At 42.5% G+C, this 14901-nt stretch overlaps 1 protein-coding gene and 2 long non-coding RNA genes across 5 annotated transcripts in view; 1 reads left to right on the top strand and 2 right to left on the bottom strand.

The window, feature by feature from the left end:
- Positions 1-14901, bottom strand: part of LOC307225803 — a 146365-nt gene that overhangs the window by 45725 nt on the left and 85739 nt on the right. The window lies entirely within an intron of this gene.
- On the top strand, positions 1948-9470 carry CENPM (centromere protein M). Of its 2 annotated transcripts, none has more exons than XM_079993958.1 (6): positions 1948-2250; positions 4597-4676; positions 5537-5635; positions 5794-5918; positions 6759-6850; positions 7788-9470. In XM_079993958.1, the coding sequence occupies exons 1-6, from the start codon at positions 2194-2196 to the stop codon at positions 7929-7931; spliced, it is 597 nt and encodes a 198-aa protein (XP_079850084.1). In that variant the 5' UTR covers positions 1948-2193; the 3' UTR covers positions 7932-9470. The 2 variants fall into 2 exon arrangements, with proteins under 2 accessions (XP_079850084.1, XP_079850085.1); XM_079993959.1 differs by having other exon boundaries at positions 1952-2250; positions 5839-5918.
- Positions 6859-14901, bottom strand: part of LOC307225806 — a 28241-nt gene continuing 20198 nt past the window's right edge. The window contains exon 3 of one of the 2 annotated variants that reach the window (XR_013843169.1): positions 6859-7026. This is a non-coding gene — a long non-coding RNA (uncharacterized lncRNA). Of the gene's footprint in view, positions 7027-12376; positions 12442-14901 lie in introns of those variants that run through there. The other variant, XR_013843170.1, reaches the window with a different exon arrangement.

Raw genomic sequence — 14901 nt, 5'->3', positions numbered from 1 at the left:
TTGTCCTTGTAGCCACAGAACGTTGATTGATCTTGAAGTCAGTATTTTTCCTGTTTAGTTGCTCATTTATCTATCAGCATCTGCTTACAAAGTTCTGCTGCTCCATAAATATTAGTAATAAAAAAACTCCTTTGACATAGGAAATATGGGGAAAGGATTGATCTTTCCATTTTTCATTTTCAAAACTGATTACAAAAAGCAAGCCATTGTGAACACAGCAATACTATATAACAGATTCAAAATTTTAAATATAAACGAACAGAACTATTGGAGAGATGGCATGAGTTACATACACACAAGTCTTAAACAGAAAACTATTAATTTTTCATTGTTTGTAGGTCATTTAGCATAATTCTGTCAGGGTTTGAACATGAGAACCTAAATCAGAGACCTAGATATCTTTTCTATGGTAGGTGGGCTTACTGGCCACTGTTAGGTGTTCATGTTCAAACACAGTGTGGCCACATATTTCAGCAAGCAACATCTGAGCAACACAAGTGGCTTAATAATGGAAGTTTCCAACTTTTTTGGTGTGGCAGCCCACAAGTCGAAATGTATGGAGAAGGAAACAGTTAAGGAAGTTTGTCTAATTATAAGCAGTATATAAATTGTTCAAGATAAATGTAGAAACCTCTTGCTCTCAGGTCCTGCTTGCAGACTTCCCATTTGGGCATCTGCTTGGCCACTATATGAACAAGATGCTGCACTAAATGAGCCACTGGCCTGATTCAGCAAGGCTCTTCCTTGGTTCATATATTGTGGTGAATGACCTAAATAGCTCTATCTGAAGAATGTGGGTGTTGTGGGGGTTCCAGTATGAATTAGTGGCATAAGCCACCACTGTATGGGATAAAGGTCTTGTCTTCTCAGCACCCATGATCTTCCATATTATTATTTATATAAACTCTTCCTTTCTCTGTCCAACCAGTAACTGGCTTGGGAATCTGGGCATCTCCTCACTTTCCTGCCTTGCAGTTCCTCCTATGCACCCCTCACTGTGGCCCTAGGATCCCCCTATATCCAAATGCACAAAGTGTGTGTGTGTGTGTTGTGGGAACTCCCCAGATCCCAGAAGTTGTCAACCAAGACATGCTTGAAAGAGACAAAAGCCACTCTCCTCCACAGAAAGAGCCGTACTAGTCATTCAAAACACCCTGTATGAGCCTGTTGTGGCAAACCATCATTTCATCTGCAGCCAACCACCAATTCCCAGCTGTATTTCAATGCTGTCCTGACGCATGTTAGTGAATGTTGGAAATGCTCCAGTCCTACACTTTAGTGTTTGCTTACATGAGTCAGTACAGCATCATAATACTCCAACAAAACAGTTTTAAGAGTTATCATCATACCAGTTATGGAATGAAAGCAGTAATTACTTGGGGTTTACTTATAAAGCCTGCTACCCTTTTGCACAGGCTTTGCAACCTGCAAGTTGGAAAATGCTGGCTTAATACAATGTTTGAGCAAAGAAATTTGGAACATGTGCTTTATCTCTATTTTTAGCCAGTTACCAGGCAGGAAAAGAGGAGGAGGAAAAAAATTGCCCAATTAAATTAATTTTCCTAGATGGGTGCAAACAAACCCCTGAACTTCTCCCCCGAGAAGACAAAAAAATTAAATAGATATATCATTAAAACAAACAATAGTGTTCATTCCCTAGGCATCAATAAGGTTTACATGAAAGGTTATAATAAACCTAACACTGCTGCAGAACCACTCCACACAAAATAAAAACAGTGTCGTTCCAGAGGCTACGTTTCTACAAATTTGCCTCTAGCTTATTATTTCATTTAGAGTGAGCGCTGCTAGGAAGCCAGTTTCCCTCTTTCACTAACTCCCCAAGGCAAACCTCTCTCTTTATAGCTTCACACCCCGCCCCTCCCTCACGAGCCTCTCACGAGCAATGACGTCACGCAGCGCGCGCAGGTGCCAACGGCCACCCCCACAAAGTGCCCTACATAAGACACCAGAAAAGAAAACGTTTGCTGCCCGCGCTTGCGCCCTCTTCCCTCCAGCAGGGTTAAGAGCCAAAACTCCGCATGCGCAGACAAGACCGGACTCCGCAGTGCATCTACTATAGAGGCCACTCCCCCCGTCCTCCTTTTATAGCAGCGACGCGTATAAAGACGTTTTGGTGACGTAGGTACCGGCGGCAGTTTGAAACCTGAGGTCGCGCTTCTGTAATTTGTTATTATGGCGGCCTTGGCTGCTTTTGCCAAGCTCCCAGCAATCAACTCTGCCACTGTTTTGGTGCGTATTTATGATACGGGGGGAGGGCAGCAACCGGGAGCGCAAACGGGCAGTTTCTTTTCGTTATTTCCCCGCTTGCTTTTGGCCGGGGATCTGGTTGTTCTGACTTAGAAAAGTGAGTTCCCACCTCGTCCAATCAATACGACGCCTTAAGTTCCCTTGCTGCTTTCCCGTTGGTTTTATATTTTGCTTACTTCAGTGCTTTGGTTCTCTACCGTCACTAAACCGGGAGTGCTTCTGTTGGCTCAGCTGCTCAGCTGCTTTGGGTGGAGGGTTCGAGCCCCAGGCCATGTTGTTGTTGTTGTTGTTGTTGTTGTTGTTTGGTCGTGTCCGACTCTTCGTGACCCCATGGACCAGAGCACGCCAGGCACTCCTCTCTTCCACTTCCTTCCACAGTTTGGTCAGACTCATGTTTGTAGTTTCGAGAACACTATCCAACCATCTCGTCCTCTGTCGTCCCCTTCTCCTTGTGCCCTCCATCTTACCCAGCATCAGGGTCTTTTCCAGGGAGTCTTCTCATGAGGTAGCCAAAGTATTGAAGCCTCAGCTTCATGACCTGTCCTTCCAGTGAGCACTCAGGGCTGATTTTCTTAAGAATGGAGAGGTTTGATCTTCTTGCAGTCCATGGGACTCTCAAGAGTCTCCTCCAGCACCATAATTCAAAAGCATCAATTCTTCGGCGATCAGCCTTCTTTACGGTCCAGCTTTCACTTCCACACATCACAACTGGGAAAACCATGGCTTTAACTATATGGACATTTGTTGGCAAGGTGATGTCTCTGCTTTTTAAGATGCTGTCTAGGTTTGCCATCGCCTTTCTCCCAAGGAGCAGGCGTCTTTTAATTTCATGACTGCTGTCATCATCTGCAGTGATCATGGAGCCCAAGAGAGTAAAATCTCTCACTGCCTCCATTTCTTCCCCTTCTATTTGCCAGGAGGTGATGGGACCAGTGGCCATGATCTTCGTTTTTTTGATGTTGAGCTTCAGACCATATTTTGCGCTCTCCTCTTTCACCCTCATTAAAAGGTTCTTTAATTCCTCCTCACTTTCTGCCATCAAGGTTGGGTCATCTGCATATCTAAGGTTGCTGATTTTTCTTACGGCAATCTTAATTCTGGCTAGGGATTCATCCAGCTCAGCCTTTCACATGATGAATTCTGCATATAAGTTACTTCCATGCTTTGGTTCTCTACCATCACTAAACCAGGAGTGCTTCTGTTGGCTCAGCTGCTGAGCTGCTTTGGGTGGAGGGTTCAAGCTGCAGGCCATGTACAGAGTTCATTTCCCCTCTAATTTCCCCATCAGCTCTTTCCCCTCTTGAGCTAGGAGGAAGGATGGATGAAATTTGAGCCCCTTATTTTAATACGTCAGACATGGAGTTCCTTAGGCTTGGTGATGGGAGCCGCATCTGCTAAAGTTCTCCCATGCAGTGGAATGGTAAAGCTGAACCACTGTTCACTTGGGTAACTGAAGACCAGCCTTCTCCAACCTTGTGCCCTTTAGCTGCTTTGCACTACAACTCCCAGAAGGTCGGCAGTTTTAATCCCCATGACGGGGTGAGCTCCCATTGCTCTGTCCCAGCTCCTGCCAACCTTGCAGTTCGAAAGCATGCCAGTGCAAGCAGATAAATAGGTACCACTGTGGGGCGAAGGCAAACGGCGTTTCCGTACGCTCTGGTTTCAGTCATGGTGTTCTGTTGCTGCAGAAGCGGTTTAGTCATGCTAGCCACATGACCCGGAAAGCCGTCTGTCGACAAACACTGGCTCTCTCAGCCTGAAAGTGAGATGAGCACCGCAACCCCATAGTCGCCTTTGACTGGTTAACATCCAGGGGTCCTTTACCTTTACCTTTACCTTACAACTATCATTCCTTGCCAGCAAAGCTGCAGCCCAAAACTTCCAGAGGGTGTCAGATAAGGCAGCTTAAGACAAACAATCAGAGAGTTGGGCATAGGGCAGGGGTTGGCAAGGTTTATCTGGCCTGGGCTGGATTGGTCCTGCGGAGATCCCTCTGTGAGTTGGATTGTGTGTGCGCCTGCAATTTCCTGCATCTGCGCAGATGTGATTTCCGGCGCCGTGGAAGTGAGTACCCACACCGTACTGTGCCTGTTTAGCACAGCGCGCGAGCAGGCAGCTTGGTTCAGGGGCGGCTCGTGGGCCAGTCAAATGACCTCTGTGAGCCGCTTCTGGCCCCTTAGGTTGTTGACCCCTGGCGTAGGGGCTGGACTTGAAAAATGAGGTGTGGAGGGAGATGGGGACTTTGGGGCAGGTAACTCGTTAATTGATCTCTTATTCATAATTCCTTTTTTTCTCAGCTATTAGCCAAATTTTATTTTTCTTTAATAGTTGGTGGGAACAAATGAAGATTTCCAAGAGCAGCTAGCAGAGACAATGCTTAAGGAAAAAGAAGATTTTAAAATAAATATGTAAGTGGTGAGAGAACTTAAATTTCTCTCAAATATGGAAACTACCATTTGAAAGATACTAGTTTTTTGTTCTCCTTTCTGTTTTGAGGTTACTATGGAACACCATTATTCTACGGTAGTGAACTGTTTTCTACTGCAAGATTGTTATGATGGTGGAGAAAGTATAATGTTCTAAAACAAGCAGAATCTTACAACCCATTAATGGCCTTTGCAATACTGAGTTCTTGATTTTATTCACACATGTAGGAGCTCAGTTGGTTAGAGCAGCAAGGCTGCAGGTTCGATTCGCATATGGGATGGCTGCACATTCCCACATTGCAGGTGGTTGGACTAGATGATCCTCAGGGTCCCTTCCAATTTTACAATTCTATGTTTCTGTGTCTGTTTTCTGGGGCACAGTTAGCTCTGGACTCGGCAGTGGTAGATACTCTCTTCAGTTTGGAGAGCCTAAAGTATATAGCCTTCATTAATATAATAGTGCTGTTGCATTTTTCAGCAGCTTGTAGAGTTAACACAGGCTTCCTTGGCCCTCCAGATGTTTTGAGACTACAATTCCCATCATCCCTGACCACTGGTCCTGCTAGCTAGGGATCATGGGAGTTGTAGGCCAAAAACATCTGGAGGGCTGAGATTGAGGAAGCCTGAGTTAACATATTCAGACTTTAGAGACTTTAAAACTGCAACTGGCTTGATCTCTTATGTTCAGTTAGATGTTCTATAAGATTTCTATCTTCCTGCTTGAAGTGGTTTAGTTGAATGAATCTGTGTTCATGATATCTGTTTCCCCCTTCCTAGAAAGCTTTAGGTTAAATCTATCTGTTTTGTAGCCTTAACTAAAAATGCACCTTGGTTTCTTTCAGCCACTTGACAAGGTCTCTTCCTTTACCTGCAGAGAGAGATCACATCCGGCCTCGAATTGATCTGATTGTTTTTATGATTAATGTAAAAAGCAAATACAGGTATGTGTAGGAAAGATGGGTATGAAGGAAGTTCTTCTTTTAAAAATGTTAATGTCAGTGTGGCTAGAGTGTTAGGTATGGATGTGGCAAACAAAGATAGAGATGCCTTGATAGCCATGAAGCTCACAGATTAGTGTTGCACAACTTCTATCTTTCAGCTTCAACTATCACACTGGGTGCTTTTTTATTTGTTTTTCTACCAGTTTTAAGGATATTGAATCTTCACTGCTACATGTAGATGCCAACTTTTTCCTCGGAAAAGTGTGCTTTCTGGTCATAGGTGGTATGTATAAAATACATTTCTTCTTCCACGTTTTATTCTTCAAATGTTTTTCACTAATTGTTTAAAGCTTTTAAAGCATCATAGCTGATGTGTAGCTAATGCATTGCCCCAAATGTAACAGGATTCCATCTGAATTTTGCTGTTAACATTGTTTTCTTCCTCTTCAGTCCTCAAGATGGTGCACTCCTGCTTCATTATTAAGAGATGACTTGAACCATTTTTAAAAATACAGTGGTGCCCCGCAAGACGAACGCCTCGCAAGACAGAAAACCCGCTAGACGAAAGGGTTTTCCGTTTTGGAGGCGCTTCGCAAAACGAATTTCCCTATGGGCTTGCTTCGCAAGACGAAAATGTCTTGCGAGTTCCTGCGGGTTTTTTTCCCTTTCCCCCCCTTTTCCTAAGCCCTAAGCCGCTTATCAGCTCATCCGCTGATAAGCCGCTTATCAGCTGATCCGCTAAAAGCCGCAAAACCGCTAATAGCGCTAATCCGCTAAGCTGTCAATGGGCTTGCTTCGCAAGACGAAAAAACCGCTATACGAAGAGCCTCACGGAACGGATTAATTTCGTCTTGCGAGGCACCACTGTACACGTTTGATCTTCTGTAGTGGGTCCGATAAGAATATCCAAATTGTGGTCTACATCCACTAAAAGACTAATGTTACACAATTATACTAGAAAGCATTGGCTTTAATGTTTGAAGTTTTTTTTAAAAAAAACCCACAAAATATTTTTGGTATTTGAATGCACACTGAAAATAAATATGCATAAATCACAAGAAAAATACTGTTGTATCAGGGAAAACAGGACTGAACATATATTTCTTTTTGTTCTCTTTCATAGCATGTGAAATGAATCAAATCAGTGTGGACGTGGACACTGTCTTGAAGCTGGCAGATTGTTACTGCAGCCCTGTGCTATTCTGTGAAGTGGAAGTAAGAATCCTTGGGGTTTTTGCTGTTTGATATATTTTTTTACTGTAGTGTGAACCAATACTGCAAATTTGTATCTTATCTGGGCTTGTACACTTCTTGTTCCATTCTCAGCTACTGTGGCCATTGGCACAGGCCATGACTAAAAGGACGTGGAGAGAGGTATGGGTCTGGAAAACCTAGAATGATAAACAACAGAGATAAAAAGCTAATTGTCAACGTTGCTTGACCAGGGGTCCACAGTTCCTTACTCACTGAGCTAAAATTGTGGTCATCAGGTTTTCCTTTGTCCTAAGTATGTACTGTGTGCCTGGGTCAAGGAAGTACCCCACCAACCTTTCTGCAAAAAGCATGCCAGAGAGCTTGCTAATTTGTTCTATGGTCCTTGGCAACATATCAGTCAAACAACATCTGCCCCCTCCCCCCCAATCCTAGGAGAAGACGGGTGGATCACCGGACAACTGCTAGGATGGTCCTGTCCATCTCTTCAGCTCTAATGTTGGGGAAAACCAGGATGCTGCTTTAATCCAGTTATCCTTTATTTCCTTCCTTTCTTGCTCTCAGTTATGGTTGTGTTAGCAAACCAGGTCTCAAATTCAGGCATGTTTGCACTCACCAGTTTTAGGTGGGACATGGCTCACCTCTCCTTGCTTGGTTAGAACTCCATCTGTTGCAGAACTGGAGTTGATGCTTGTTTTATTTACCCGGGACATTGTTCAGATACTTTCTGTATTGCAGTCTACCTCCTTTTGACTTCTAGCACACTGGGACAACTGCCGGCTAAGTATAAGTGGGGTAGTCCTATCTTTTACGTTTGGTTTTAGTGACCTTTTGGTTTTTATCAGTTATATGAAGCAAATGTATATTGTTGACTGTTTCTGTCTCAGCATCAGCCTTAGCTTCCTTACAACTATTAGATTTTTCTCTCTCCCTCTTCTAGTGTGAGAATACCAGGATTTCCACAGCTCGACAGCTGCTCCGGATGCTGCAAATATGTGCTGGTCACGTGTCAGGAGTTTCTGCACTCTCCTTCAGTTCGTTAATGGGAAGAAGTTACATTGATTACTCCAGTATCATGGAATAAAGTTTTCTATTTTTCACTTATCAGTGATTTCTGGGTGAACTAAAAATTTCTGTGCCTCTTTTACAAAGAAATGATGCCACATGTCATTTATAGTTAATAATGATGCGTTTGTGTGTGTTTCAGAAATAAAGTTTAAATAATAAATAATAATGAATAGAAGACAGGGGCACTAGAAGTGGAGATTACATAGTTTCAAAATAGCCAAATTGGTCCAAGGACGGAGAACCCACCTTTTGGGCTTTCTAGAAAGGCATCTTTGTTTATCCAATATGTCTGTATGGACTTGTGAGGGGTTTTCAATACTCTGTGTTTTGAAACTAATCAGACAGTCAAATGGCCAGCAGGTCAACGTAGAAAGGCAGCTAAATGTAAATCTATGTTGTGCTTCCAGAACTAATTGATGGGGCAAGGCTTTTAATTCCAGAAATTCAGCTGCAGGTTGGCAACTACAGTTAAGTGGAAGAGTTGCCTCTGAATTCTAACACAAGCATAAAATGGTGCAAGTGTCTCTTACATGCCTGTACATTTATGCTGGTGTCTAGTAGACTCTTAACAATTATGTTTTGTTGAGTAAAGCAGAGCCTTAATGACAATCTGTGCAAAAAGAGGATGGGTAACTTGACCAGCCTTAGAACATTAATGGCCTTTTTGATGGATAGGCACACACAGTCCAGTCAGATTGTAAAACACACCTGTTGTTTGTGCTAGTTAAAAATAGGTCTCCAGAATATAGTACTGACAGCAAAGTAGGTCATATCAGTCTAGTATCAGCGTATGGGTAGACTGAGCATGAAGAGACATGTTAAGTTGAACATTGAGTAGTTGGGAAGAAGCTGTAAATAGCACAACTCTTTTTACTATAGTACTCCTGTGCCTTCCTTGATGGGTTAGTTTTCCTACCCAAGTTCTGAGAATAATTATCCTTATTATGGATAGTTTTAGAAACATTGCTACTTCAGTGGCAAATGAAGGCTTGCCTTTTTGTTCTTGAGAGCAGGATGGTGTGCAACATATGCTTACATATGTGGTGTGTATGAAAAGGTAAACATTACTATACTACAGTCTTGACTGTGGAAAATATTTATAGGTTAAATTCATACAATATGGAAAATAGAGACTACTTTATTTATTATTGCTGCATTTTGATATCACCATACTTGGTCTGGAGAACACTGAAGGAAAGCAAGAACTATTTCAAATGTAATTAATTTCATACATGATATACATCTGCACAGGAATAGAGAAAAATGTAAATCGTGTGACCAAGTGGCCCTGAAATGCAAGAGGCTGCCTGTGCTGTTTCCTTGTACTGTATGTAACTAGTGTTTTTTCCTTTGTGATTCCTTGCAGTTGTCAGTGTAACCACAAGATGGTAGCAAGACCTTTGTTAAATACCAATCATGCTCAGAAGCTTTAGGGCTAGGCTAAGCTTCCTGCTACTTATAAAACCACTGTATGTGTTGGGTATCTGATCCAGGAAACAGAATTCCTAAATACAGCATTGAACAGCAGTTCACAAATAAATGTTTAAAGTTACAATTTCCATTTTGCTTTTATTTCACTGCTGGCTTGAATGGTACAAAAGCCATGGCAGCTAATTGGGTTTGATCAATTATCAGTGCTAATTGGTAATTTGCTGTTATCACACTTATGTCTAAAAGGAAAATCCCATCTACTTCTTGTTAAAATGCCAAACGATTCTGGCTGATTGATGGAAGCAGTAAGGTATTTGACTTGTTTACCACATCTCTTTAAATGAACCTTTTCTCATGATGGATGGTAACTTACACAAAGATTAAACAGCTGATGACAGCTTTTTGGCCTGACATGTTCCATATATTTTTCTATAGGAATTGCAGCAACAAGCTTAAAGGTCACTACACTACATCAAGTACTATGCCATCAGCAGTTCAGCCATAAATATGGGCACTGCTGGTCTAGGTTTCCCTTCATGGTTTGTAATGTGTAAGGAGCCTATATGAGGCAAGCTCTTTAAATAAAATCTTTAATCACTATTTCAATAAATTTTGTGCCTCTATACTATAGTAAGAGGGAAGAGCAACACATTCATGCCTTGCTTTTCAAATCTAGAATGTAGGCTTAAGTTAGTGGTGCTGTGGGTTAAGCCACAGAACCTAGGGCTTGCCGATCCGAAGGTCAGCGGTTCGAATCCCCGCTACGGCGTGAGCTGCCGTTGCTTGGTCCCTTCTCCTGCCAGCCTAGCAGTTTGAAAGCATGGCAAAGTGCAAGTAGATAAATAGGTACCGCTCCAGCGGGAAGGTAAATGGCGTTTCCATGCGCTGCTCTGGTTCGCCAGAAGTGGCTTAGTCAGGCTGGCCACATGACCCGGAAGCTGTATGCCGGCTCCCTTAGCCAACAAAGCGAGATGAGCGCCACAACCCCAGAGTCGTCCGCAACTAGACCTAATGGTCAGGGGTCCCTTTACCTTTACAGTTTAAGGCTTGAATGGACTCAAAGAAGAAGAAGAAGAGTTTGGATTTGATATCCTGCTTTATCACTACCTGAAGGAGTCTCAAAGTGGCTAACATTCTCCTTTCCCTTCCTCCCCCACAACAAACTGTGATGTGAGTGGGGCTGCGAGACTTCAAAGAAGTATGAGTAGCCCAAGGTCACCCAGCAGCTGCATGTGGAGGAGCGGAGACGCGAACCCGGTTCCCCAGATGATGAGACTACCGCTCTTAACCACTACACTGCACTTCCCAAGCTTTAATTTGACATTTATTTTTAAAAGCTGCTGCTTTTACTTCTGGCCCAGTTCCCACTTCTAACAGATTATATTGTTTGCTTCTCTTCTGAAAATGGAAATTACTACTTTCCTGAACTGGAACATATCCGAGATCCCCCCCCCCCCCGATGGGTGAGAACCTGAGTCAGAACCAGGGAACTCTTTCCTTGATTCACCATGAAACCCTAGATTGCAAAGGCAATCTAAATATTGCTTGGGTGTCCAACTAGCACCTGACCACTGATGGGGCCCTCACCAAGGTATTGTCTAGATAAGGATGGATAAGAGCAACTCCAGAGATGAGTTGATACCGCCATCAGTATCTTCATGAAAATCCTTGGTGTCACCAAGAGGCTGAAGGGTAAAACTCGGTACTGGTAGAGATTGTTGTAGAAAGCACCAGTGACGGGCTGAGAGCACCATGGAGATATACCTCAGAAAGGTCTGTGGAGGCCATCCAGTCTCTTTTTCTTAGTGCCTCTGATGAACCACATTGTCTCCATTTAGAAATGATTTGTTTTCTTGTACTATTAGTGTTTTTTATTTTTGTTTATTTATTACCTTCTCTTCACCCTAAGGTCACAGGGCAGGTTACAACATTTAAAACAATATTAAAACTATTATTAAACACTAGTTTAGGCACTTTAGGTCCAAAATGACCCAAACGGCCCTGTGCTTTCAAAGACCCTAAGAAAAAGAATGATTAGACCCCAGACCTCTCTTGAGGGGGGAACAGATTCTATTGCATTTGTCTTCACTAGGTGTTGAATAACCCTCATGTAATTTGGTTGCTTCACAGGCTGCCATGATCAAGGGGTAGGGACATAATGATAATGAAGCATGCTCTCAAATTGAATTGCATACACCTCATTCAGATGTTTTCTCCCTAACTGGACTAATCATGGTCAGAAAACTTCTGGCCACCCTTATGGAATCAGGAGGCTTTGAAATTTGCAGGTCCAAACAAAGGTAAGAGAGAAGCCTTGCCTTGGGCTAAGAAAGAAGAATATAAGGGTTGACAGTCTTCCTTTTTTGGTCAACCCTGCCCAACAATTTTCTCCAGCGATTTTTCTTCATTCAGACCTCATTGGGGGAGACAGGAAAAGAGTGGTGGTCAAAGAGTGGGACACGCACACCCAGCACCTGTTAGAGAGGAAGAATCGGCTGAGGGTGTCCCATCAGCAGTGAATTGCAGAATCCTATGTGCCTTAGGATAAAACCTCAAGAAAAAAGACAAGGCTCCTCCTCGGACAACGACACCTCTTCCACCACAACTTTAGATTGTGATTGGTTCAAATCAGACAGTTCTCCTCTGGTGCCCATGACGGAAACAATCCCCACTTGTACTGAGGGACCCCCAGACATGTGGATGCCAATGTCAGCATTGCCTGCTCCTGAGTAATGGTGACAGAAGCAGACCTTTTAGCCCTCTAGTCTAGAACTTTTGGAGGACAGCTGGTCTCTAGAGTGAGAAGATATTGAGACATGAACCAAAGAGAGAATCCTCTACCCCTCCATGAGCTAGAACTGCAAGAATTCACTCCTGTGGTGCTTGGAATCCTTGTGAGAAGAATTTGTGCACTTTGCTGTGCACTTAGAATGACTATTGTGCTCAGACCATGATGAGGATATTTCCTTAGATATAAATTTCTTAAGAAAGAAGCAGGGAAAAAGGCAGAAGGTTGAAAGAAAGAGGATCCCTGTTGCCACCATTGTAGATGCTGGGAGAAGCTGAGATCACATGCCCATGAAAGCCAATTGTATCTGCAACAGAATCATTTTGAGTCAGACGTTTCATCATCCCCTGAGAGGTGAAGGGCCACCTCTGTCATCTCAGCAGGGGTAGCCATGAATCCTGTCCCCACGAAAGCACAGAAGAAATTGGTGGGAATGTTGGTAATGCGTGCTCATGCCAACAAAGGAACCCCCTCAACCAGACACACTGTGTGCTTATGAAAGGCAATGAAATAGCCAGAACTAGCAGGTGAAAAATGAGCTGATGGGGAGATGTACAAGATAATTGTGTGGCAAATTACACTGTTGCAATGGCACACAGAAGACCCTGTAGGAAAGGACCTGGCCACCTGTCCTGTCTCCTCTTACCAAGGTAACCAAAACCAAAGTTGGCAGTCCCACTTCATAGAGTAAGTGTGAGACCCCAATGCAGCCTTGCTCCACACCAGCTCTGAATGGGCAGGGGTCCCAAAAGATTTATGTAATGCACTTAGCACCACTGTACAGAGAGTAGGAATGGCCAGCTATAGACAAGAAAAGGAACGCCTACAGTTTCCATTTTCCTCCCTCTTTAACTATCAGTTCCCCATAAGTGGCCCATTTATTTCTCATATTGATCTTCTTCACAGTTATTACCTCTAACGGGGACAGCCAGTGTGGAACTTTTGGTTCCAGTATATTCTTGTATCTCTCCCAAACCTCTATTAGTGAACCCCTGAAGATGTGGTTTCCAAATCCTTTATGAACCCTTTTTTTATCACACCAAAGATACGCGTGCCACCCAAATCTGTTATCAAATCCTTCAAGATCTAATAATTCATTATTTTCTAACTTTATCCATTCTTTTAACCAGCATAGACAGGCTGCTTCATAGTATAGTCTCATATCTGGCAGGGCGAAGCCTCCTCTTTCTTTTACATCCGTCAGTAATTTAAATTTTATTCTAGGCTTCTTCCCCTGCCAGATATACCTTGAAATCACTTTTTGCCATTCTTTAAAAATTCCTGTACCCTTTAATATGGGTAAGGTCTGAAATAGGAATAACATCTTTGGTAGCACCGTCATTTTTATTGTAGAAATTCTTCCCCAAAATGATAATTTCATTCTGGACATTATAAATAATGAGTATAAAATTCTGTCAAAAATGTATAAGATATTGCTGGAATGAAATACGAAAGATGAAGAGGTCAAATCGGTAATGATACAGTGGGCAAAGGATTTTGGGTACAATATTCAATTTGAAGATTGGGAAAAACTGTGGAAAGAGCATTTAAAATTTACAGCATGTATCACACTGAAGGAGAATGTGATGAAAATGTTTTATAGATGGTATATGACACCTGTAAAATTAGCAAAGATGTACAAGGTTGATAACAAATGTTGGAAGTGCAAAGATAAGGAAGGGACATTCTTTCATCAGTGGTGGGAATGTAAGAAAGTGAAAAGTTTTTGGGAAATGATATATAATGAGTTGAAAAAAATGTTAAGATATACTTTTGCGAAAAAACCCGAAGCTTTTCTTTTAGGTATGGTAGGAAAGGACATCAGAAGAAAGGACTGTAAGCTTTTCCAGTATGCGGTAACGGCAGCCAGAATCCTGTTGGCTCAGAAGTGGAAACAAGAGGAAATACCGACGATAGAAGAATGGAGACTAAAAATGACAGACTATGCAGAACTGGACAAATTAACTGGGAAAATTAGATATATTAAAGATCAAAAGTTCATCGAAGACTGGGGGAAATCTGTGGATTATCTGAAAAATATATGTGGTGTGAACACAACGCTAGCGGGATTTAAAGAGGCACTGTAAAAAAAGAAAATAAGTATTGTTTATGAGAAATAATAGGAGTAAGGAGGAAAAATGGCAATACGAAAGAAGGGAATGTGTACTAAAGGTGTAACTACGGATGATTGTCAGAGACGTTGAAGGAAGTCAAAAAATAACTATGATTTGTTGTATGCGGGATTGAACGAAGAATTGGAGGGAATTTTATAAAATGTATAATAATAAAAATTATTAAAAAAAAAAAAAAGAAAAGGAACGCCTACATTCCAGGCGCTAAACTCCCTTTCAAAGGCAGTCCTGTTTGAGATGGTGAGTATGGGACTTGCCAAATCCAGCAACAAGCCCTAGACCTGGCTCAAATGGGGTCCCCACTTGCTTGAGTAAGTATGGGCCCATTGCTGAGAAAAAAGAAAGTGCTATGAGCTCTTAGTAATGGCAGGTTCACTCAATGCAGTAGTGCACGAATGGCCACATGCAAAGTGCCCAGGGATCAGTCAGTCAGGGTTAGAAGAAACCTTTCCCCAGCCCCCAAGTGCTGGGAAAAGAACCACAAGAACAGGGAAAACCCCAGCACAAATGGGGAAATGCAAGGATATCTTTTTAAGTCCTTTTGCTGACTGAGATAGGTGGGGGAACACAAACCCACAAAAACACCTCATAACTTAAAGAGAATACAAACAGTTCAAAAAGTTGGAGATTTTAGA

The sequence above is a fragment of the Podarcis cretensis genome, assembly GCF_951804945.1.
Source record: "Podarcis cretensis genome assembly, chromosome: 10".
NCBI classification, from domain to species: domain Eukaryota; kingdom Metazoa; phylum Chordata; class Lepidosauria; order Squamata; family Lacertidae; genus Podarcis; species Podarcis cretensis.
This window is presented reverse-complemented; position numbering and strand designations above follow the sequence as displayed.